This window comes from Cupressus sempervirens, chromosome 4, assembly GCF_028749045.1.
Source record: "Cupressus sempervirens isolate cs-2001-9-10 chromosome 4, ASM2874904v1, whole genome shotgun sequence".
Taxonomy (NCBI): Eukaryota; Viridiplantae; Streptophyta; class Pinopsida; order Cupressales; family Cupressaceae; genus Cupressus; species Cupressus sempervirens.
In genome coordinates this window covers 434944312-434971301 of record NC_143121.1, presented here as the reverse complement: position 1 = coordinate 434971301, position 26990 = coordinate 434944312, and the positions used below count along the sequence as shown (strand labels likewise).

At 36.4% G+C, this 26990-nt stretch overlaps 1 protein-coding gene across 6 annotated transcripts in view; it reads left to right on the top strand.

Annotated features, from left to right (window-relative positions):
• Nucleotides 1-26990, top strand: part of LOC149561880 (putative phospholipid-transporting ATPase 4) — a 159720-nt gene that overhangs the window by 55271 nt on the left and 77459 nt on the right. For all 6 annotated transcript variants that reach the window (XR_016363871.1, XR_016363869.1, XR_016363870.1 and 3 more), the window contains exons 4-6: nt 20274-20776; nt 20905-21118; nt 21261-21392. Coding sequence is in view for 2 of the 6 variants with exons in the window: in XM_089825408.1 (XP_089681534.1) it covers nt 20274-20776; nt 20905-21118; nt 21261-21392 (849 nt within the window). In the remaining 4 variants the exon portion in view is untranslated. The remainder of the gene's footprint in view (nt 1-20273; nt 20777-20904; nt 21119-21260; nt 21393-26990) is intronic.

Sequence of the window (26990 nt, the reverse complement as noted above, 5' to 3'; positions counted from 1 at the left end):
GTCACATCAAGACTTGCAATAACTTGTTCAACATCATTTGTTAGTGTGCTAACTAACTACTTGGGGACTTGGTACAATAGGAAGCTCTCTGCGATCCTCCATTGATGCACTCATCTCATTTGTAGCTACAACACTCTTGTCAAGGGCGAATGTACATTCTCATCACATTGATCGTCCCTATCCATGGAAGTCAGCTCACCACCAAACACCACTACGTGTAGTTGAACTCAATTTGGGGCTGACATAGGGTGTGACTCCTAGATAGCCAACTGGGTGTTCTACAAAACTCTAGAAGCCTAGGTGATCTCAACCACCTCTCTTTCCTTAACAATGTCTCATAACAAGTGCCACCCCACTAAAAAAGGTAATCCCTGTCAGCTACCAACTGCAAATAATTATGCTTCAAGACCTTGACAGCCTCTTGAAGTGAATGAATCTTTGCTAGGCAAAAGCAACTACCGTCGTGCTTATTTGACATAGGAGTACCCCAACCCGTAGTTTGCAAACTCAGACTCGGAGAGTACTCGGGAAGCCCAAAATTTGCAACTCAGTAAAAACTCTTCATATACTTGACAAAAACTTGGGAAAAACTAGCGGTAAGTACTAAAGTTTAAAATCTCTTAAAGAAACATATATTTTTTGTAGAATTCAATTACAAATTTCTATTAAATTTGAAATTGACATCTCAATAGAGAAAACACGTAGTTATATAGTAGTAGCATCATTTGAAAAATGCATCTTATCTAGTGTTTTCCTTGCATCAACATTTTTACCTACCTTTTTTTATATTTATAAATACGCGAGAGTTAAACTTGAGATTACTTGCCTAGCAAAAAAAATGAGAGTACTCGACAACTCTGAGAGTACTCGCAGAGTTTGCAATCTATGCCCCAACCAAATAGAGCTAACATTTGGCGGATAGCATCATAATGCTCGAGAGTTGAAAAGATATCACTATCTCTCACCTTTAGTTGTCAAGCCACATGATGTCTTTGCACACCTTGGCTCCTATGTAAGCTCTCTGACTCACTAATTACACTGTGATAGGAAACTCTATCCTCATTGCTCACCTCATGATCACTCTCCTTATGTGCACTAACAACCTCGCACATGTTCACCAACAAGATACTGCCACTGCGTACCTCTACCAGTACCTCTGAAGAAATGGAAGCCATTGCTGTATCAAACACCGCACATGTCTTTTCTTCCTCCTCATTTGTAAGTCCCTGCAAATCACGATCTTGGGGCGTATCATCATCCAACAACCACTTTGAGTCATCACCAAACATCTGATATGATATAGCGGACTTGCTGCAATATGAATCATCACTGTGTGAAACATCAGAGGTCCTTCATCACTAGTATCAACACCATTGATAAGATAAGAGGTTACTTTCTTTGGTCATCTGATAAGATTTGGCCTCTTATTGATTAACTAGTTGTCATTCACATACTTGATGCAATATGCGGTGTCATATTCCATCTATCCAAGGCCCTTTATTTTGAAATGTTGGTAACCACTAGAGATGGGGGAACCTGGAAGATCCCATCAAGCGTTTCTTGGACTAGACTGATGATGGTGTTATCATCTTGGTCTCTGATGGTCCTTGATTGGAATCAAAATTCCTTGCACATGTATGCATAAACTCTAGTTTGTGGGAAGCCAATGGGAAGGTGGAGACGAGATGAATGCTGCTTTGTTAGATGTAGAAAATCTCATTTGTGGCAGCACTGTCTGCTCTTCTAAAAGTCTTCAATATCCATATGTGAGATATTGGTATTGTTGGTTCCCAAAACCTCAGATTGGAATCCTACAAGCTTTGCCTGCTCAATGCTGGGATATCCAGCCGGTTAAGGCCAACTTGATGGGGTTGATTGATGCGATCTAAATCCCCTACATTTTCGGCTCTGCAAAACTGAGGCAGGTGTACCTGATCCTGGAGAACAACACTTAGATCCAAGACACTTATAGTAGATTGATTAGAATGCAAATGTATTGGAAGTTTTCCTAACGACAAGAATTATAGAAAAATTTTATACTTGAAAATTATGAATAAATAAATAAATGTGATAATGTTTTAAATAAAGAATAAATACGACAAATGAATATAATAATTCTTCAATGGAAAGAAATGAAACAGTTGCCAGCATATGGATTATGAATCAAGAGTAAAAGACCAGTGCTTAATTAAATGGGCAATAGAGTCAATATTATTAGTTGAAACGTACAACTTTATAAAGTTTAATATATTTAAACTATAAACAATTTTAATAGTTCAAATGCGATGGATCAATTATATAAATGCAATTTAAACTAGTCTAAAATGCACTTTAACTCTTGCAGAGACAAATTAGACAAATACGAAAATAATTAAATATTTCACAATATTTATGTTTATCAGATTTAAAATACAATAATGACCTAGTCCACTTAATCGAATATTAAAATATCTATAGAAAATAATAAAAAACATTTGTAAGGGACATGACTTAATAATAATTTATAACTCTAATGCAAATAAATCAAAATAAGTATTTCTTACTGATCCAGAAATAAAATCGTGCTAGAGACACTCCTTACGCATTATCTATCCAATACAGTTCAACTCCGGAATCGCACAAAAATTTATTTTACAATCCACCATCCACAAGTTTAGTTCAAAAATATTTCTTTGCAAATGGAAAATATAATACATCATAGAGCATAGGATAGGTAAAAATTTAAAATATGAATATGAAACTGTTTTTATGGTTTGCTTTACATCTCATATTTATAAACTATCAAAAGGTGTCGGTCGCCTTTTCCAGACATCACCATCAAAAGGTGTCGGTTGCCTTTTCCAGACATCACCTCTTTTCACAAGAAATAACTAACCGACTTGGTTAATTCAATAATATTTCATAACAATAAGTAATAATCTATTTGTTGTATTCGATAATTTGTTATAGACATGACAACGGCAAGGCTGGGCATAATCCTGTGAGCCTTGGGATGCTTTTGAAATGTTATTTGTGAGTAGAAATGCATGAATATCTTCACCGCCCCAAACATGGTTTTATATACACAACAGCTCTCGTTCATTACATGATGATGATCGTTGCTGGTCCTCCTACTCGCATATATCTCCATACCTACGCAAGATGTAGAATATTGTTAGATATAAATGGAAACATGAATTCTCGGTGCGATGACACTAGTAGATATTCAATGTCGTTAGTCGGCCATTGGTCTTCAATAAGTACTCTATATTTGGCATGCCTATGGTTAATGCGTGAGTCGTGGTTTTGAAGATAAAAAATCCTACGTCTGTGAAAGTGCAGTGATTCTGATTTCCCTTCAATTCGTACTCGCAACCTTTATTCAAGGACCTTCGATAATCAACAATATTATTGTGTGCATCTATATTCATTCTTATCGGGCCTCCTTCAATATAAAACATTGCTGTTGCTGCTTTTACCTTTGTGTTGACGCATGAAGGATTGCCGCTTAAGCATATTGCTTCACGAGTATGGAGAACTTAAATAGAGTTTCAATATTTGTTCCACAACCATTCTATAAATTATAGTAGTTACTTTCAGATAGGGACGGTAAGGTTATTGCTTTTTACTATCTATGGGCTCCTACATGCCGTATTTCTTCAATCTGAGCAGTGATTCCAGACCCTCTTGATGATATGACAAGGTTATATGTAAGCCCAAACGTGGAGGCAAATATCTCATCTCAACTTTTATATCTTTGTCTGCACACTTTATAAATTATGGCTGTGTATATTAGAGTGGGTGCCAGAGATTATTCACAACATACTAGAATCTTCGTGAATGCTCATAAGTCATGATAGAATTGTGGTATCGGAACTCTTGCTGCAGAGATACCTATTGCACAAAAAATTATTTAATGATAAACACATTTTCAAAGGTGCTATTGCAGAGAATCATGTCCTCTTTCCATGTTCTGGTCCCGCCATCATATCACTTGGGACAAGACCCCGTATATTGTGAACATGATATAGAATGGATGTGTATAAATTTCAATTGCCGACATGAAGAGTCATCATTCTGATACTTCCGAGATACAGTACAGCTTAGATTAAATCATGTTTCAACACTTACTGCACAGAGCAAATTGTTTTCCAGAACTTCATTGCTTTTGTATGGAGGGAGCTTCAGAAGATTTACAAATGTTGCTGCAGCTACTAAGAAGCTTATCAGAAGAAGATCTTTGGATATAGAATGGAGGCTCCAAATATATGAAGCTCAGCAGTGGTCCTCTTGATCATCCAGTTACAAATTTCAAAACCTTTTCTGCTGCTGCAGATTGAAATTTCTTAATAGCTCTCAAGAACATTTGTATGACAGGATTTTCCTCACTACAACCTCTAGCGTAATGAATATGGGACTGCAAGTCACCAACGTCCATGCCATCCACTGAACCTGATATCAGAGGCTAAAGTTTATACTTATCCAATCAGATTGTATGAGCTCTTTGAATCTTCACAGAAAACAACAACATTGATTACAGATTTGATTATTCAGACAATTGTTGGTTATAAAACACTATCATATTTGCATTAGTCACTTAAATATCCCTGTCACCAGGCAAAAGCTCCTTTTCAGGACATGACATATATCTTTATCAATAATAAGTGTCTTGTATTGTCTTTAATAATGCTGGCATTATTAGTTTTGTTTCATGCCCAGCTTTGATTTGACATTAATAATTATCCCTTTTCAACTTTCAAACATCGTAAATGAAAGCCTTGATTTTTGCAAAAAATAGGGCTCCATCAGGTATCTTTCATGTCATCACAGTATGAAGAAATTCGTGAAGGTGGTATAGAGTTGCGGTACTGGTCATATTGATACTTCTCTTTACCTTTACCTAGTGCAATCTCGTTTCACATAGAAAGTTTGTGTGTGCAAGCAATTGTGACATGAAAATTACACAACATGAGAACATCTTCAAGGGGTGTATCCATTGTATTCTTTTGGATGCACAAGCGTGAGTTTTGGGATTTTGGCATATGGAGTATGGCTGGAATATTTTGGGACAGCTAATAGATACATGTATTTCAGTTTAAAATATGTGCTTATACACTGGAAAGACCCAAAGTAGTAAGCTTTATGCATGAAGAATGCATGGAAAATGGGTGGCATAACATTTACTTATAATGAATTGGTACGTTTTCGTCATAAGCAAGTTGTCAAGCAACCACCATCATGAATTTTTTGTTGTCGTAGGGATATAACAAGCACGGATGAAATGTGTGCAAGCATGAAAGTGAATAGTTTGGATGCAAAAACATGTTTCAAAGTGAGATACTTATCAATTCTTTCATACCAAGCCTTGCGAGCCTGTTTAAGCCCATAGAGAGCTTTCTTGAGCCTGCAAACAAAAGCGTTAAGATCATGAGTTTCAAATCCTTCAAGTTTGCTCTAGATATACTTCTTCTGTAATCTTTCCATTTAGGAGTGCTATTTTTACATCCATTTGATGTACTTTCCATCCCTTCGATGCTGCAATTGCTAATATTGCTCTTACGAAGATATATTTGGCAACAGGAGCAAAGGTTTCTTCATAATCAATCCCTTCTAAGAAAATCCTTTGGTTACAAATCTAGCTTTATACTTTTCAATGCTACCGTCAACAACATGCTTTATTTTAAATATCCACTTGGAAGAAACAACATATTTTCCTTTAGGTCTTAGAACAATTTCCCAAACATCATTCTTCATTCTTTCTTTCTGCTACCCCATTTTGTTCTGGATTATAAGGAACAGTGTACTCCCTCTTAATCCCTGATTCTTTACAAAACCTTTTAAACAAGTCTGAGGTATAATCCCCTCCATTGTCAATTCTAAGGGTTTTAATTTTATGTCTTGAAAAGTTTTCAGTTAATGTTTTAAATTCTTTAAATCTCTTTAGGATTTCTTTTGATTCTTGCATTTTAAGAAGTAAATCCATACTTTCTTAAAGAAGTCATCTATGAACAAAATATGATACCAAAATCCTCCAAGAGAAGGAACAGACATAGGTCCACATAAATCTGAATGAACTAATTCCAAAACATTATTTGTTTTTCTAGTGCTATCATGAAATGGACTTCTGGTGTTCTTACCCAGAGTGCACCCTTTGCATATGCTTGAGTGGTCTTTATTTAGTTTAGGTAATCTAGTAACCATCTTCTCGATAGTTGATAAGGTTTTGAAATTTAGGTGCCCTAATCTTCTGTGCCATATTTCATTTATGTCTGTAGCTTCATGAATTAAGGCTTGAATAGGTCAACAAGATTTTGTATTCAATTCATACAAATATCCTTTTCTCTGACCAATCAACTTTGCTTTCTTGATTGAGGAGTTCTTTGCCCAAGTTAATAGTTTGCCGTCCATGAATGCAACATTATGCCCATCATCTTCAAGTGCTGTAATTGAGATTAGATTTCTTTTAATTTCTGGTATGTAGTGTACACCTTTGAGAAGAGAATTTCCTGATTTTAGTTTCAAGGTGCAATTTCCAATTCCTTCAATGGAATGTGCTGAATTATCACCAATGGTAACTTCACCGTTAACCTTTTTTGATAAAGAGTCTAGTGTTTATTTGTATCCCATTATATGTCTAGAAGATCCACTATCAATTACCCATGCTTTACTTGAAATTTCATTTGATAGTGAGAAGTACAATACACGATTCTCAGGATCATAGGTATCTTTTTCCCGAGTAACATTTGTATAGTTTTCTTGTTTAGAATTTTTAGGACAATTAGATCTGTAGTGTCCAAATTTTTCACATTTGAAACACTTTATTTTGGATAGATCTTTCTTGGGTTTTCCATTCTTTTGATTTCCTCTTTTCTTCTTGCCCTTATAAGAGTTTGTATTAAGAACATGAAGTTCTTCATCTTCTATTTTCAGTTTTCCTCCTTTAGTTTTCTGGATTCTTCTTGAAGACAATCGTCCTTAAGTCTGTTGAAGTCAGGGAGATTATCTCTGACACTTATTCATTCCTTGTGTGAAAGTCTTCCATGAATCTGGTAATCCATCTATAGCCATTAGTATTAATTCTGTGTCACTAATAATGGTTCCTATACTTGACAGTTCATCTCTAATGCCGACAACCGTTAGGAAGTAAGAATTCATTGATTCTCCTTTCTTTATCTAAATGTGATTTAGTTGCCTTTTCAGTGGGAGAACCCTAGTTGCATTGTCGACCTCATATGCATTTCGTAATGCATTCATCATATCAAATGCAGTTTGATGTTTTGTAAGCATGGGCACGATATCATTTTTTACTCCATCCAATATGATTTGAATTGCTTTCCTATTTCCTTTGCTCTAGATGGATTTATGAGGTTCAACTGTGATTGTTTGGATGCTTTATCAACGAATTGTTTTACATCATTTTCTTCAAGAATCATCATGATTCTGGATTTCCAGGCATCAAAATGTTCTTTCTTATCAAACCTGTCCTCGGGTCTGATTGTATATGCCATTGAAGATAGGAGATAGTTGCTAGATATATAAAGTCTGATTACTGAATTTTGTAGAGCCTAGGTTCGACTACCAGAGCTTTGATACCGTGGAAAGTTTCTGCAAATTATTTGGACTGAATATAGATTAAATTCTGCCCTCTCTATCTTCTTATAACTTGCTGTGAGTAACTTCAGATTATTGCCTTTTACTGGATTAGAAATGTAAATCAGAATTCTGCATTTTACTTCTGCAATTCGTATGAAGGTAGTAATGACTAAGGAGCAGACTTGTATTGATCTTGCGTGCTCTTAGACTTCATCCTTACCCTCTATAAGTATAGGAGTCGAGGGACATGTCCTTGTCTCTTCCAAAAATCATTTGCCTAACCTCTAGAAGTCAGCGACTTTCTAAGGGTAATTGAATATTAATTACAAACACAAACAAATGTTGTTAGATTAATACTAATATAACCTCCTAAGGATAGATGCCGATCTTGACGAAGGAATAATGCAAAGACTTGGTCCTCTAGTTATCATGCTATATCAGATTTGATCGATCTGTTATCAGATCAGTATGCTTAACAAGTTACAGATTAACAGAAGTCTTCAATTCCTCAATTTCTTTCAGCAACAACGTAACAAAGAAGACTCCCAATGTGTAAAACAGATCAGTGATAACTCCAGCAAACATAGATCTTACTAACTAGAATGGGTATAGAATGGAAGACCAAATTAATCTCCTGAAAAGCAAATACAGAAACCCTTATACCCTAGCAAGGGCACAAGGACCAACCTCAAGAAAAGCCACAAAGACGACCAAAGCAAATAAATATTCAAGCGTGCCTTTTCCGATGGAGTGAGCTCATATTTATAATCAAATGTTTCCCAAAAGAACACAACTTTTAGAAACTGTGAAAGCCTCCCAAATGAAGTCAGCTCATGAACTTTCCAATACAACTCGTTTAATCATTATCTCTTAATATCATTGTTATAATAATTAAATATTATTATAATATTGTGATTTTAATAATTAATTAATAAATACGAGCTCATGCAATCAATAACCATATCCACTACATGTGACAAGCAACTGCCAGAGCCACCCACAACATAGCTAAAAATGGCAACTACCAAAAATAGCAAGTCTACAACTGGGATCCCCAAATAACCTTGTTAGCTCACGAGGGTTGCTATGATGAGCTTATTGCATCAATTGCATAGACTCACCAAAAATTGGTACATTACAGTCCTGCCTTCACAAGATTGCTTCTCCTCAAGCAATCTGGCATCATACTAAATCTCCACCAGGATCCCATAAGAAGTATGTAATATTGCTGTCACCAGTGAACCAACTATATGCCAGTACCATCATCGTAACCAATAATATGACCTCCAACATAGCACCGTACACCTGTGCTGATGATGTTAAAGTCAGAACATCACTAGTAGACAAATCCATAGGAGATCTCAACACACTCTCCTTCATTGTATCTACCCAATCATCTTGTAGACAATCCAACTCAAGCATAGACCAACTCTGAGCCCGATGCAAATCCTGAACATGTGAGTTAAATACTAGACTATAAACACTCATCACAGTATGATCATCTCTATTGTCATCCTCATGTTGTTGTGATGACTCTTGAATCACATCAGTGTAGACCCACATGCCATGGCTCATTGCCCCTTTGGCCTCAATGTGCAAGTATGACCTATAGAGAAAGGCCCCTTGCACCAATACCAGAGCTATCGCCTCCTCAAATCTTCTCTAGAAGTATTATCATATCTCCCCACTGACTTTCCCTTGTCCTCAACAACTGGTGGGGATTGCTCATCAACTTTTACTAACCACAGATTTGGCTTTTAATCAAACATTGGCAATGAACTCCAAACATTAACTTCCTCAATTTCCAATTTCCTCATTTAGATAATTTAAAAAGGGTCAGGCGATATCTAGACTAATTTTGATTTAATTAAATATGAAGCAAGAAGCATGAAATTCCTTACAATTAATCAACAAACTGAACTATTCCCTTTGTAAACAATTTTGTGAATGCAATGCCAACAAACTAAGTTTATTCTATCACCGAAATTGATGGAAAGTGAATGCAAATTGTCATAAACTTATTCCAAACTTAAATTGCCTATGAAGAACCTGAATTATTTATCTTAGTCTCATGCTACCTATTCGCAGGTCAAAATTCAAGGTGAATGATGCCCAACTTCTTTGTAATTTTTGGACCCTCTGGATAATTAGTTGCTTCCCTAAATGCAGTGCAAATTTGCATACCAAAAACTTGCCAAAAACCAGGTTGTTAGCTCTGTAACCTGGCAGCAATATTCTGGAAATTTGGGTGCCCTAAATATGTAATTAAAATCGCTCGGTTTTTGGTACAAACACAAAATCCTATAGGGTTTATATCCCCTTTGTGAAGCCACAAATTGCAGCGCCTTTGCACAATTTTTTGGTGTAAAATCATGCAGGCTTAGTTCGCCAAGTGACAATAATTTAGGCACCCAATTTATAGCAATCAAACAAGCAAATTTGGCACCCCAACTTGCAGATTAATTCCACAAAATTGCAGACAAAATGATGTCTAAACATAAATTACCTGGGCGCTCTGTAATGTCCCGTAATCTATCTAGCAACCCGATTTATAGATTGGTGGCCGTATGGTGAAAGGAGTGGATGGTCATATGGGGAAGGAAGTGCATGATTGTATGGGGGAAGTAAGTGAATCGCCATATGAGGGAGGAAGTAGATGGCCATATGAGGAAGGAAGTGGATGTGCATATGGGGAAGGCACTGGATGGCTGTACGGGGAAGGCGTTGGATGGTCGTATGAGGAAGGAAGTGGGTGGCCGTATAGGGAGGAAGTGGAAGGCCATACGAGGGAGGTAGTGGATAGCCATATAGGGAAGGAATTGTATGGCTGTACATGGAAGGGAATGGATGAAGATACTGGACTTGAAGTGCATAGTCTTTAATGATGTTGAAACAGTGTAGATGGAACTAATAATATAAACCAAACATTCATCACTTGGACAGATGTATGCCAATCGTACAGATAGAAACCAAATAAAGATAATGTAGTTCCAATCATGAAATATATAATTGCAGAAAAAGATAGCGCTCCAAATTTGCCAGGTCTGTAGCAAAGTAATACACAATCAAAATAGGGCGAGGGTTGAATCCCATTGAAAACGGAAGAGCCAAATAGGGAAGGTCTTCCACTTCCAAAATGGCAAACAATATAGAACTCCAATAAGAATTCACAATACAAAGAAATAATCCAAATCGCATACTAACAACTTCCTACATGTTGCACATAAATACCTCTTTGGACAAATTTTCTGAGGGTTTGCAAAGTATGTTGACATGACAAACATGTATTGATAATTAATTAAAATTGGGCCTCTTTATTAAATAATTAAAGGTCCAAATAATACTATTTAAAATTTGAGACCATTAATTATTTAAAGTACTTTATTAAAATTGGGGACATTACAAATCCTCGCTGCCTAAAGGTTGCTTATCCTCGAGAAATCCGCAAACTCCAGGATCCCAAACCATGCGTGGACGCAGATAACTATATCTACTGGAAACTCCATGCTTCTTCAGTATCATATAAGCATAATTGAATTCAATTAAGATGATTACACCACCACTAGGCCTCCGCTGCACCACTTAGATATAAACAATGCTATGTCCAAAACTACCAGGATCCCATGGAAGCCAATCATAAAACACATCGGGGTTCCAATCCAAAACCTTAATGGGATCATGCACACCAACCTCCTTTGGAGTCTCATCAGTCAAGTGAATCTTGCCGCTTCCATGAGGATGGTCTTGCATCAGCATGCATTGCACTCCACCATCGTCACTGTACACATATTTGTTGGGACCACCATCATAGCGATGAAGAGTGTCTCTAGCTTTTGTTGGTCCATAAACATCCCTGCCAAATTTCTATTGTGCTACATTGTCATGTCCGAAGTCACTAGGATCCTAAAGAAGCCAGTCATAAACTACATCGATGTTCAGATACACAATATTTATGTAATCATCAACCTCCTTAGGAATCTTGCAGCCTGTGTAGATCCTATTGTTTTTACGAGGCCCTTTATATGGAGAAATTGCAGTCATGTATGACTTAGGCACAACTGAAGGATAAACTCCATATTCAACCAATTGCGATTGCTCTTGCAAGGAATGATTCATAGCATCTCCATGAAGTTGAACAACTGTTGATAGAGAATTTCCATCAAGTTGATCGATGAGTGTTTGTTTGATGAAATTAGTACAGGCATCTTCTTCACGGTTTTTGTTATTTTGAAGTATCAGGTGCTCTCCACTTGTAGTCATAGCAACAGATTCTTGCAAATCCTCATGTGACTTCATTTACCTCTTGTGCCTATATGACTTCATCTTGTAGGCACTTATCAATCTCCCACTTCAGGCCATTGTTGAAGAGTTTATTGTGCTGAGATGACGGATAATTTATTCGAAATTATCTATAGTCCTTGAGAGATATGTATCTCTCTCATCCACCAATCACCCAATCTTGCTTGATTTTCTTCAGCGTCTCAACCAACGTGGGAGTTTGCATTTCCTGTTGCTCTGCCCTAAGAATGAATGTTGTCACTGATGACCTTGTGCACGTCAAGAGGTTGAGAGTTTCTTTTGCTTGTTTGTGGAGCTTGACTTATTCTTAGCTCTCTTAGTGAGTCAACCAACCCATCACTCAATGCCATGATTTGAACTCAATACCCGACAGGCTAGCAAGATCACTAGCTCTGATACCACTGTAATGTCCTGTATTCTATCTAGCAACCCAATTTATAGATTGGTGGCCATATGGGGAAGGAAGTGGATGGTCGTACGGGGAATGAAGTGGACGGCTGTACGGGGGAAGGAATTGGATGGCCGTACGGGGGAAGAAGTGGATGGCCGTACAAAGAAGGAACTGGATGGCCGTAGGGAAGGAACTGGATGGTCGTACAGGTAAGGAAGTGTGTGGTACAACATAAATTTGGCAAAAATTGGGCCCCTTTATTAAATAATTTAAGGTCCAAATAATATTATTTAAATTTTGGGACTATTAATTATATAAAGTATTTTATTAAAATTGGGGACATTACAAATCCTTACAGCCCAAAGACTGCTTGCCCTCAAGCAATCCGCAAACTCCAAGATCCCAAACCAAGCATGGATGCGGATAGCTATATTTGTTGGAAACTCCATGTGTCTTTAGGATCACATGGGCATAATTGAATTAAATTGAGATGAGTAGAGCACCACCAAGCCTTTGCTGCGCCACTTTGATATAAACAATGCTATGCCCAAAACCACCAGGATCCCATAGGAGCCACTCATAAAACACATTGGGGCTCCAATCCAAAATCTTCATGGGATCATGCACACCAACCTCCTCTGGAGTCTCATCAATCAGGTGAATCTTGACACTATTACTTAATTTTAACTCATGTTAAAATTTAGTTTTGAAAATTCAAATTTGTATTCAGAGCTGCTGAAAAACACTTTTCATTTGATATTTACAAAGGAATAGAAATGTCCTTGTATTATTCATTTTTCGAATATACAACTGGTATTTACAAACATGGAATGAATTGAAATGCTAAAAGTGAAGATCCCACACAAGCTATGAGTTTAACTACTGCCTTTCATGTATATATTCAGAATATAAAAAATAAGACATATGAAGGTAAGGTTAGAGGTAACTAGTCATTGCCTTTTCAGCTTTTGACTGGTTAAATGATCCATGATGCTGCTCTTGCTTCGACTCCTGATATGTTAAGTTCCGGTTTTCATTTCCCTGCATAAGGGAAAGAGTGGGGTTAGATCTTGAAAGATCTAAACAATGACTTAATACCTATAACTAGTCATCCCTGCATATATACTATCTTTCCCTATTCTGAATATATATCAAAGATAGTGAAGTGCATCCTCAGTGCCCAAGTGAGGAAAAATAAATTGTAGTGTTTGATTTTTGAAATCTGGAATTTAACTATTCTAATATGTATGTGCCCCTGACTGAGGCTCCCTTTGAGTATGAGCCCGATATGCACATTGGAATAGTTATATAAAAAACTGCAAGATGAAACAGAAAAATATAATGTTAAAGGGACATTATTTTTGATATGAAACCTTTCATTGTAATCAAATACAAGCATGTTAATTTCACAAGGAACATGTGTCGAGAAACTATGGATGCAAAGTCACAAAAAGTGGTTTATGGGTGTCACGAGTTCATGCTCGAACCTCATAAATAATCTTTATTTGCTGGTGTTGCATTTATTTGATTGAAATAAAGCTTGTGCATATGCTGATAAGATGGATACAAGAAACAACTCAATAACAATTCATCACAAGAAAATGCAGAGAGCTAGAGTAGCAGAGGAACTCCGACTAAATCGCATACATCTCCAATGGTAGCTCATTGTTTCTTGTTATTTCTAAATGCAGCAATACAGATTTATTATGACAGTAATATCAACAGCATTACCTCATAGTATATTGGCTTCAAATTCCAACTCACAGCAGAGGCAGAGAGAGTGCAAGATTGGAAACTAAAACCCACGTTTTAGTCACAGAATTTCTAGCAAACAAAAGTGTTTTACAAATTAAAAAGCTGGTTAGAAAACAGAAGTCTCGTACGGCAAATTACATGTAAACCTACTAAGAAATCTATGCTTGCAAATGTGATAGTGTTCAACAGCAAAAAAGATTATAAATTCATCTGCAACAACAAAGTGAATGAAACCTCTTTCATGGCCATAAGTATCAAAACAAATATAGATGCATCTTTTAAAAAAAATGAACAGCAAGAGTAATCTGAAGTAGGCACTCAAATGCAAATCCTAGGATACTTTCAATCAACATTAATGGCAAGTTAGTTATCACAATGAAAGCAATAACTAGTAACCCGAAGTAAATGTAGACACAGGAGGAAATAAAGAATGGAGCCGAATTGGTAAAACTGCATAACCCCAAACAGCCGGGTGATAAAGAAATGGAGTATTAAACCATTAATGGTAAGGTGTCACAGATAAACCCTCACACAGTAGAAAACCGTGCAAGCTGTCAAGAAACCTTTTGATAATGTCAATGGTGTCTCACTTCAGATTTATGGTGTCTCACTTCAGATTTAGGTTTCAGCTTTCAAGCAAATAAAATGTGCTCGGCATGTATCAACTAACAATAGTAAATATTTCAAATGGCAGCCATGGATTCAAATGGCAATAGAGATGCATCTTTAAACTTCCAGCCACGAGGATGCCAGTCGAAATATGAAAAACAGCTTCAATAAGTCATGACTAATAGCAGCAAGGAAGGAAAAGAATGGCGGCTTGTAATCACACATTTCCAAATGAACTAACAGCAACAAAACAACCAAGCATGGCGGCTCCAGCAAGAGGAAAATGTACCAGTATCTTCCAGTTATGGTGGTTTCTAGCCTCATAAAAGTTCTAGTCGCAGAAAATGGCAATATGTAATGAGTCAAGCAGACCTCATGGCAGCCGCAAATGAAGTTAAAATGCCTTCAAACCCTAGCCGCATCTTTCTCTAAGATCTCCAAAACAGATGCATATGCCAAATGAATGTTTTTTAGGGTTGTAAAGAGATATATTATGCCCTCAATTACCTTGCATAAGTTTTGAAATCCGAAAGTGTCCAATAAAGTTTTTATTTCCTTCTAAAACATTATGTAATAGTAATAATATGTTTTGAGGTGATAAAACTTTAAACTCATGCTAGGTATTGAAGGAAAAGGTGTTTAGTATTTTGCATTAAGGTTATATTGTAAAACAATGTATTTAATGATATTTTTATAAACCATTTAATACGTTTGTTATTCTTTTAAATGCAAATAAGAGGGAAAGAGGGAAATTTGAATTGGTCTTAGAACTAGTGAGTCAATATGACATGTTTAAAAATACTAAGTCTTAGGAGTTATGGGGAAAGTTGTATTCAAAGACATAGTATTATCATTTATAGTCATGGAGAGTATATCTAGGAGCCTTTTGAGTCATTTCAGGACTATGGGTCGAATTTTGACCTTGTTTTGGCAGTTTGAAGTCATTTATTAACAATTTGAGTCTTTTGAGGGCAGTTTTAGTGAGTCATAAGTCTCTTATGGCTTAGTGGACCTTTGTTCAAAGGTGGAACCTTATTTCATGGGTTGTTAGGTCTTCTTTTTGAGGCTATTTTTTGACATTCGACCCAAAGGTTGTAAAGGGTATTTAGTGAAGTTTTGGACTCACTTTTAGTTCTGTTTTGATTATGCAGAGGAGGCTTATGAGACATTCTTGTCCTTAGCGTTTTGTGCAGATATTTATAACTCATTTTGGAAGATCAAATACAAGCGACAACAGCTAAGTTTATGTTATCTGAATTTATTTTGGAGCCTTCTCTTCTTTCTATAATTCTGTGTGTATTTTCAGGTGATTTGATAAAGACAACTAGTGAATTGTCATTTTTTCCGTGTTGTTTTGTCTCACCCAAACACCTAGTTGTAGAAAAGTATGTTAGTTTGTAGGTTGTAGTTCATGTTTTAAGAGGTGAAGCTCATAAGAGAGGCATTTTGTTTTCCTTTTTATTCTGGTTCATTTTTTCAAACTTTATTACAAAATAGTTATGCAAGCCTATACAGAAAGGAAGTGTTTTGTATTCACTTAGATAGTTTAGTAATCCTTCTTAGTTACCTGTATTTGAACTTTCATATCATATTTTGGTGTATGACCTAGTTCTCTAGTTTAGAGTTTAAGATCTTAGGTTCATTTTAGTAACTTCTATCTCATTTCCCATAAGTTCAAGTTAGTTTTGTGGAGTTATCGGTGATTATCCAATAGGAACCGACCTAGAATCTGAAGGTTTCATTTCTAGTTATGCATTTTCCACATGCAAAAATGAATCCTATGTTAAGCAAGATTATTAAACTTGTTTAGTTTAAAAGGGTGCAAATTTTAGCCTTAACGGACACTTCCATAAGGATGGTCTTGTATCAACAAGAATCCAACCGACTCACACTCCACCACCATCATTGTACCTATATTTGTTGGCATTACTATCATAGCGGTGAAGAGTGACTCTAGCTTTTGTTGCTCCATTCTAATATAAATATCCTTGTCAAATTTTTGTTGTGCTGCATTATCATGTCCGAACTCCCATCCCTGTATGCCTACCCACTTCTGGTGTGGCTGTATGGGGAAGGAACTGAATGATCATACGTGAAAGGAAATGGATGAAGATTCTAGACTTGGAGTGCATAGTCATTAATGATGTCGTAACAGTGCTTATGGAATTAATAATATAAACTAGACTTTCGCCACTTGCACAGATAAATGCCAATCGAACAGATATAGACCAAATACAGATAATGTAGTTTCATTCATGAAATATATAACTACATACAAAGATGGCACTCCAGATGTGCCAAATTTGAAGCAAAGTAATACACAATTGGAATAGGGTGAGGGTTGAATCCCACTGAAACTGGAATAGCCAAATAGGGAAGGTCATCCACTTCCAAATTGGCTAACAATACAAACTCCAATAGGAATTCATAGTACAAAGAAATAATCCAAATCGTATACTAACAACTTCCTAAATGCCGCACATAAATACCCCTTCAGATAAAATTCTCAAGGGTTTGCAAAGTATGTCAACATGGCAAACATCTACTGATAATTAATAAAAAGTTTTGGTCCCTCTATTAAATAATTAAAGGTCCAAATAATATTAGGTAAATTTTGAGACCATTAATTATCTAAAACACTTTATTAAAAATTGGAAACATTACACGCTTACAGTGGGATATTACACTTATAGAATTCTTGGCGAATGCACACAACAACAGACTATATTTTAATCCACTTTATTTGAAATGCTCTTGTATCCATAGTGTGTATGCTAGATAAAGATGTAACCAAGGCTCCGAATCTTTGAAATAAAAGTCACCAATTCTTCAATGCCTTCCAGCTATAGCGTAACAAAGAAGACTCCCTATGTGTAAAACAGATCATTGATAACTCCAACAAACATAGATCTTCCTAACCATAGTGAGTACAAAATGGAAGACCAAATCAATCTCTAGAAAAGAAAATACAGAAACCCTTATACTTCAGCAAGGGCACGAGAACCAACCTCAGGAAAAGCCACAAAGACAACAAAAGCAAATAAATATTCAAGTGTGCCTTTTCCAATGGAGTGAGCTCATATTTATAATCAAACGTTTCCCAAAAGAACTCACCTTGAGAAGCTGTGAATGTTTTTCAAATGAACTTAGCTTTTGAACTTTTCAATACAACTCGTTTAATCATTATCTCTTATCATCATTATTATTATAATAATGTGATTTTAATAATTAATTAATAAATACGAGGTAACAACCAACTACCAGAGCCACCCACTGCACTGCTAAAAATGGAAACTGCCAAAAATAGACTTACTAAAAATAGCAAGTCTATAGTTGGGACCCCCAAATCACCTTGTCAGCTCACGAGGGTTGGTATGATGAGCTAACTCCATCAACTGCATAGACTCGCAAAAAATAGGGACGTTACATGAATGTTTTATTGCTACTTGCTATTCGATCAAGGATTAGGACATCACAAAATGACAAACTATTGTAGCTCACTGGACAAATTGACATAAACCCCAAAAGTTAGTGACTATTGCATTGCTAGAGAACTTGAAGATGGGGACAGTATAGTCCACCCTCCCCAAAGGTTGCTTGTCTTTAAGAAACTCTAATATTACTCCACAATCATTAGACGGTCCAATTTAAAACCAAGAATGATCCCAAGATCTTAGGTAAACTTAGGAGATCTATGGCATTGATCTTTGAAAGCATTGTCTAGCAATTAGATGTTACATAGACAAGTTACCTCTTGATTACCATTAGTAAAATGAGCAATTAGATGTTGCATAGACTCAGTCAAGTCCTCAAGACAAATTGATGCACCATAAGAGTAAACTCCAAACTTTCAACACAAGCTCCCTAATCCTTAAGAATTGCTGAGCTAGTCACAAGAAATGCCAGTGTTCCAAGTGAACTTAAAAAATCTGCCAAGAACTTGATAAAACTTGTTGAAAGACTGAAGAATCGGGTAAAATGCTTTACTTAGATAATTCGATCTCCTTCATGCAGATTATCTTTTCTCTTTTGACACTCCAATTGAGCTGCTTCGAAAACCAACTTATCTTCAAAATGCATAAACAAGAAAGAAATGGGTGAAAAGAGCAAACTGATTTTTGAAGTGGGTGAAATTGGGCATTTAGGGTTGTTTAAGGGTCTTTGGCACCTTTGTGGATTTTTGAAGAGTGTATTTTTCCCTTATTTTTGGCATTGAGCCCCTGAGAACACCCAAGGAGCACACCAAAGGCGTTCAAGGTGCTCCCTAGTTGTTTGTGCATGATTACCCCGACTAGAATGCTCTCAGAATGGGTTTTGAATGCCAATATCAAGAACCCAACAACCAGCATAATTTCTTGCTTATTATTGTAGATACACTTGACTTATTGTTATTTTGCATTAGGTTTATATATTTTCAATTTGGTTATGTTCATTTTCTCATGTAGTTGTAATTCTACTTTTGCTATGGTTTTATTTGATTCTTCTTTATTGTGGTGTGTTAATTGGCTGTAATCTGTTGTCCTATTGATAATTATATGGTATATATACTGTATTTTCTTGTGGATGATGTTTAATGTAACTGTAGTTGTAAAAATAGCAAAGAAATTAGATCTAAACTTCTGTGGGATCTTTTATTTATTGTGTACATTTAAGTCTCATCTTTGATGATAAATATCCATGGATAGTCATCTTTAATGACTTTTATCTGATGTGAAGTGGTAAAACTCACATGGCAAGTAGACCCAATTATCATGCAAGCCTAAGTAATGTTGGTACCTAGGAGAAGGAAGAGGCTAACACATCAATTTGGGCACTGTCACTCCAAAGCCTGTTCTATGTTGAAGATGCTAACAGTGTATGTGGAATAATCAAAACACAATTTTGGTTATGTATAGGATAAAATGTCTTAACATTTCAAAATTTTCTTGTTTATGTATCTTTTTGTTTATGAGTTTAAAATCACCTTGCTGGTGTCATCTTAATTGGTTATAACTTGCAGCTCCATCAAATTACTGGAAGGCAACTTAATTCGATTGCATTTTTTTCATGATATCTTTTTTTATGGTTGATCAGATAGTAGCTATCCTTATATCAATGGAATACGTGCTTTGCATTGGGTTGCATTTGAACTTGTGTTGGTCCTTTCTCCATGAGATTAAAACAGATAATTAACAATAATCATAATTATTTATCACCTTTTTCATATTCGCAGTATGAAAAAGGCTCCACCTTAAACTTTCTTTAAATGAATTCCATGAGAACAAACACAATTGTTTAGTTCCTGTTCTATCTGCTGTAATCCACATCTGAAGTGTATCAAAATGCTAAATCTCTATTTAGAAAGTATAAGACCGATTGGTACTTTTAGCTATGGCATGTTGAATACTTTCTAGATAGGATGAACCAATATAAGATACCTGAATGAATTATCGGTCATGATATCTTCTCACAGTAACATGTGATGTGAATTTGTACCTTTTTCTAATAGCTAATTTTGAATGTGGTGCTTGGATAAAAGGATTTTAATTTCTTTCAGATTTAAATGATTTCTTCATTTCAGTGAATTGGCATCATGCTACTTGTAACAATAAAAAACAGAATCTGATTGACATGATGAATGAGATTGATTATCATGAATAAAATGCAGGTTAGCATCATTCTTTCTGACAAGACAGGGACCTTGACACGGAATGAAATGGAATTCTTCAAATGTTCTATTGCTGGTGTTTCCTATGGGACAGGTATGACTGAGGTGGAGAAGTTTGTGCTTGAAAAGACTTCCATGGAGCTTTCTTCTAATGAAACAGAGTGCTCTCATCCAGATTTTGAGAAAGGATATAATTTGAGAGATCATAGGCTTGAAAATCTGAGGTGGCAGGAAGAGCAAAACAAATATGTGATTCAAAGATTTCTAGAAATTCTTGCTTTGTGTCATACGATAGTTGTTGAGTATGATTCTAGTGATGACAATGTTAAGTATGTTGGAGAATCACCAGATGAGGCAGCTTTTGTTGTGGCTGCTAAGATGCTAGGTTTTTTCCTTTACAAACGGTCAGCATCTTCACTGTTTATTCGATTTCATCAATCAACTGGGAAGTACCATGAGTTTGAATATGAGGTGCTGAACACAATTGATTTTAGTAGTACAAGGTAACACGGTTCGTTGATATCAATTACGTGTCACAATTCATTTGTTTACAATATACATGTAACAGGTTTTGAGTGAAATTTACTAAGAAATTAATAGCATATACTTATTTTTCTCAATTGGGTTTCAGGAAGCGTATGTCTGTGATTGTCCGTGATCCACATGGTGAGATTTTACTTTTATGCAAAGGTGCTGATAATGTCATTTTCGAGAGACTTTCTTCGGAAGTAGAGGAGTGGAGATACAAAACACTGGAGCATTTGAAGGAGTATGGAGAAGCAGGCCTTAGAACGCTGGCTTTGGCATATTCAAAACTTAATGAAGAATCCTACTTGGAATGGAAGGCAAGTGCATTTAGATGCAGGTCTTGTTTTCTGTTGGTGTATTCTTGCACGCTGAATTCAAGTAATAGAGATGAAAACATGAATTCATTCATTGAGATCTATTTTTGTTTCATTTAATTGTAATCATTTTTAACATGTACAGAAGAGATGGATCAAAGCAAAACAGGATATTATTAATTCTGATGAACAGAGTCAAAGTCTGGAACAGTTAGCTGAAGAAATTGAAAGAAATTTGACTCTTATTGGAGCCACTGCCATTGAGGACAAGTTACAGGTGCAAAACATTGAGAAATTTCGAGTTTTCAATAAATTACAAACTTTTACAGATTACACTCAGGGAGTTTTCATTTACTCATTATAGTATGATTCCTTTGGATCATTGCTGCAAGTTTAACAGAGATAAGTAGGGATTATTGAGTCAATGAGTTTGACTTAAAAACTACACTGTTGAATCCTGATAGCAATATCACAATTTAGCAGAGATGTGCATGTTTTATTCTGCTAAGATTTCGAACACCACAAGTCTCACAAATTCTTCTTAAATAATGTTTTTCCCTGTATTCAAGTCTCCAATAGTATCTTTAGAACACTTATATGAAGGTTGCATGCATACAAATATACAGATGTATAGAACCTGGTATAAATCCCTCACTTGATTTCAATGGGGATATTATTGCGCATTTCTATGTATGCATTGCACATACAAGGCATTAGCTCCATAAAGTGAGGCTCACACCTTATTTAAATATTATTTATCCATCTGGAAAGTCTTGTTTATGTGTACAGGTTGCTCTCCTATATGTGCATATATATGTAGTATGTACCATACATGTATATACATGTCTGTGTGCACACACATATGTATATTATTGCACATATATGTGCATCTGTCACTCTCTTTTTCTATAGATATTTGTCTAGCCAGAATTTTACAACTTGCTAGCTACCATATCTATGTTCTCACCACTCCTATTTTTTCTGTCACAAATAATAGCATCAAACACCACCAGATTGCTATGCCACAAACTAGCCAATTGTCCATTCACATGCAGTCCCACTTAGGATTTAATGGCCTTCTGGCAGAGTTTTACACCACAAAACACAGGCCAAATTTTCATATATCCCATATTGAAAAATGCATTATAAGTTTGTACTCTGATACCGATTTGTGGCCCTGCTCCCTGGCTTCCGCATCCGATACGGACGGATGCGGGAAGCCTCCGAATGCCTGCGGGTGGCTTCCGGGCAGCATCCGCAGGGAATCCGGGAGCATCCGGACGCATCCGCGGGAGTTAGGCGGAAAACCAATAAAATAAAGTATATTTTAACTTAAAACTATGAAACAACATGTGACTAAAAGCATTTTTTAAAGCATTTTTTCACAATAAAACCCTAAAACGACCCTAGAAGACAACATAGAAGCATTCACAAGAGTCATTTTAGAGTTTTGTTTGCACCTACAACCACTCTCTTCATTGTGAAGCTAAGTTCAGCATTTTCGAAGAGGATCGATCGAAGAGGGAGAGATAGCTTTCTCAAAGAAGTTTAAACCATTCAAGGTAAGTGATCAATCCTTTTCTTGAGTATTTAGATGAATTTTTTTGAGTTTTTGATGATTTTTTTAAGTTCTTGAAGATTTTTTTTCAATTTTTTTTTTTTTTGAAAGATATGTAGAAGCGACTTTGGGTATCTATTTTAGTAGTTTTTCTCACTTCTTTCCACTTGTATGCATGATCATTGATGTTCATCGTTGTTAGGAACTAATTAAAATTTATTTATTTTCTTATAAAATAGGTTGCAAAAACTAGGCAAGAATGGATACCGGTGGTAGTGCTAGTCAAAGTTCAGTGGGGGGCCAAGGAGGGGAAGGGACTGATAATTTCAAAATTGATGTAGGTTCTCCTTTGTGGAGACATACAACATGGATATCACAGGTTTCAGGAGGTGGCTTATACTATTGGAAGTGCAATTATTGTCAAAGTAACAAAGGAAAACCTTTTAATAGCTCATATTCTCGAGTGAAGTTTCATTTTATGGGCCCTACTGGCAAAGGATTTGGAATGTGCAAAGGCAAAAATGGTATTGGGATGACTAGCGCGGAAATACTTTCATTTGTAAGAGAACAAGAAGCTGCTGATGCATTGATCAATAGATAAAAAAAAAGCTACTATCAAGGTCCTTCCTCAAAGAGCAAGCCAAAGACACCCACTGAACCAATGGCATCCTCCCAACACCCATTCTTGCAGGTACCTGTGCCAGAAGAGGATGAGGAAGAAGTGGAAATTTCAATCCGTAAAAGAGGCCCATTGGACACTGCATTTAAAATGGGGGCAAGAGACCGCGCTGATGAAGCTATTGCACGTTGCCTCTATGCGAATGGGCTTTCTTTCAACTTGGTGAGATCACCATATTGGAAGGAAATGGTGGCAGCAATCAAAGAATCACCAGCTGACTACACAAGCTCGGGCTATGAAAAGGTGCGTACAACTTTATTGCAACAAGAGAGGGCACATATAGAGAGAGACCTTCAACCAGTCAAAAAATCTTGAAAAACTTCAGGTCTAACTATTGTGTCAGATGGTTGGAAGGATAGAAGAAACCGGCCACTGATTAATGTGATTGCAATTTCCTCCAAAGGGGCAATGTTTTTGAAAGCCATTGATTGTGAAGGGCAAGTGAAGGATTCAAAATTCATTTCTAGAATTCTCATTGAGGCCATTGAGATGGTGGGTAGTGAGAATGTGGTACAGGTTGTCACTGACAATGCCAAAAATTGCAGGGGTGCGAGTGCTTTAGTTGAGAGTCGGTATGACCATATTTTTTGGACTCCATGCACTGTTCACTCCCTTAACTTGATCATGCAGAGGATTGGCACTGAAGTAGATTGGGTGAAGAAAATATATGAAGAGGGGGAGGACATATAGATGTTTGTGACCAACCACCACATGTCACAATCCATTTTTAGAACATACTCCAAATTGGAGTTGCTGAAGGTAAATTAATTTTTTTAAATTACTAAGTTTCATGGTTTTGTAATTTAGTTAAAAATTAAAATTTATAATTATATTGTCAATTGACATATTGTTAACTTTCTTAGGTTGCTGAGACCCGTTTTGCATCTCATACAATCGTTATGAGACGACTCCTCAAGGTAAAAGATGCATTAAGTCAAATGGTCATCGGTCATCAACGGGGTGTATGGAAGATCTCAAATTCAGAAAGAGCACAAAGGATTAGGAATTTGATCTTGAATGAGAGTTGGTGGGCTCGTGTGGCATATGTATCGGATTTCACCGAGCCCACCATGACTATGCTCCGTTTTGCTGATACAGATACACCTTGCTTAGGGGATGTGTATGATGGCATGGACACCATGGTTGAGAAGGTAAAACATTCTATACAAGCACATGAGAGTGACCCCACACAATGTGAAGCCTTATGCAAACAAGTGCCAGCAATTATCAACCATCGCTGGAATAAGATGACTACCCCATTGCACCTCCTTGCATATGCCTTATCTCCTAGGTATTATAGTGAGGAGATAGCTGGTATGCCGGGTAGAGTTGCACCATTTGCGGATGAGGAGGTTGCTGAGGGGTGCCACAAAGCCCTTTCAAGACTCTTCCCATTGGAAGAAATGCATGAAAAAGTGAGGGAAGAATTTGGGTTGTTTGCTTCGGGGTTAAAGCATTCTCCATTTGCACTAAAGGACCAAAATAGAATGGGAGCTATCACATGGTGGTACATGTATGGTCAACCTTTCAAGCATCTTCAACCTCTTGCAATCAAAGTCCCATCACAAGTAAGTTTTTTATTTTGTTTTGTAAATTTGTTTTAAAATTTTATGTTTACACTTGCATTGTAGAATTTAGTGTTTCACACATTCTATAAAATTAATTTGCTTTTCATTTGTATGTTTTGTGACAACTATATAGGTTGCTAGTTCTTCTGCTGCTGAAAGGAATTGGAGTACATACTCCTTTATCCATTCGGTGAAGCGCAACCGGTTAGGCTCCAAGAAAGCTGAGGACTTGGTCTTTGTCCACACCAACTTGCGTCTTTTGTCATGTAAGAATGATCATTACAAGGAAGGGGCAACAAAGCTTTGGGATGTAGCCCCTAAGTGTGCAGATTTGGATGCAACACTTCATGATCTTGTTACAGTTGGAGACGGTGATGATGTTAGTGTGGCACGTGGTGCATCTAGCATAAGTGGAACCATGCTTGGTTCAAATGATCTTTCAGCAGTTGGAGATGAGAATGAGAATGTGGATTTTTTCGCAAATCACTATGATTCAGAGCCAGACTTTGATTGATTGAATCTTTAGACTTCAATCATTTACCATGTTTTTAAATTTTATTTTGTTGGAATCTTGAACATGACCTATTTGAACTTATTGTTTAAGAGTCAAGACTAAACGCTAATGTTGGACAAGCACATATTGATATTGATATATGAATGTCATATGAATTTTGAAATATCTTGAATTTTGTTTAAGGGTTCAATTAACTGTTAAGTATCATAGATTCATAGTCATATTATGCTTTATCAAATGATTTGTTTTTGTATATTTCTTGCATTTCGTTGCATATGTTAATATTATAATATTATATATATATATACGTTTCCTCCCGCATCCGCATCCAAAAAAAATAAATTCCCCACATCCTGTATTCGCTTCGGAATCCGCATCCGAATCGGTAAGAGTTTGTAAAGAAGAAACATAAATTCTTTGCAAAAGCATGGCGAGAACTTCAATTCACAGGTATATAACAGGTTTTCCTGGACCCAAAACTAATTGCTGCTTTAAGTGTACTGCTGGTTATTACAATCTCAGAAATAAAATCCAGTTACTTATGTGACGATTTTGAAGACTTGGTGAGGAAGTGTTGAATTCACTGATGACCGGATGTGTCCCCGGGCTCATGACCGGATGAAGAGAGCAAACAAAGGCAGGTCAAGCTGGAAGGTGGGAGGGGGATACTTACATTAATGAAGCAAGCCATTGGTCGATCGCATTCAAGCTTTTAATACAAAAAGGAAGGGGGCCCCCACCCACCTTTACCCCCCAAGACAAAATCTCAAATGGTGATTCATGTAGTGTTCAACTTACTAAATAGCTCCTTGACATAGACTAGAACTCTCTTAGGTGACTAGGCTGCTCGCAAAATTAGTCTCAAATCCTTAAGAATGTCCTCAACCCCCAACAATGTAAATGAACTACCCAATACAAGGTACTTAACTCTCCACAAACTAACTGCTAATTTATGGTTGCATAGATCTTCAAACAACTTGATCACAGATGTACACCACTAGGAACTTTGTGGGTTGTGGCTTAGAATATAAATTTCAATGCATTTCTTTTATAGGTCCTGTTTGTTAAGTTTAGAACCAGAATACCATAAAACGAACAACAGATATCTAAAAGAAAATGAATACCAGAAATGCCCTGGAAAAACCCTCCTTGTGGGAAATATCCAGCTACACCAAGAAAAGTCACTTTACTGAATAATGGATGAATCTAAATACAAATCTCACAAATGCTAAGCCTACAAGCTTTAATGAACACTATGTTGATTTCCTTTTACAATAATGCAGACTTGGATATATCCTTTTCTCAGACATTACTTACAAAATGCATGCCAATACTCATCTACAGATGACTCTTAATAAAACAACACATACAGAAAACCAATAGAATACTTCTCAATATTTATATATTAATAAAAACAGGAGACTTGCAATGATTGCATCTCCGACATGATACATGGCAGATAGAATTTACAATGACATTGTCCTCAATCCTTCCCCCAACCTCAATGCCAGCAAACTAATCTCAAAACCATGACTAAAGATATGTTCAACGATGAG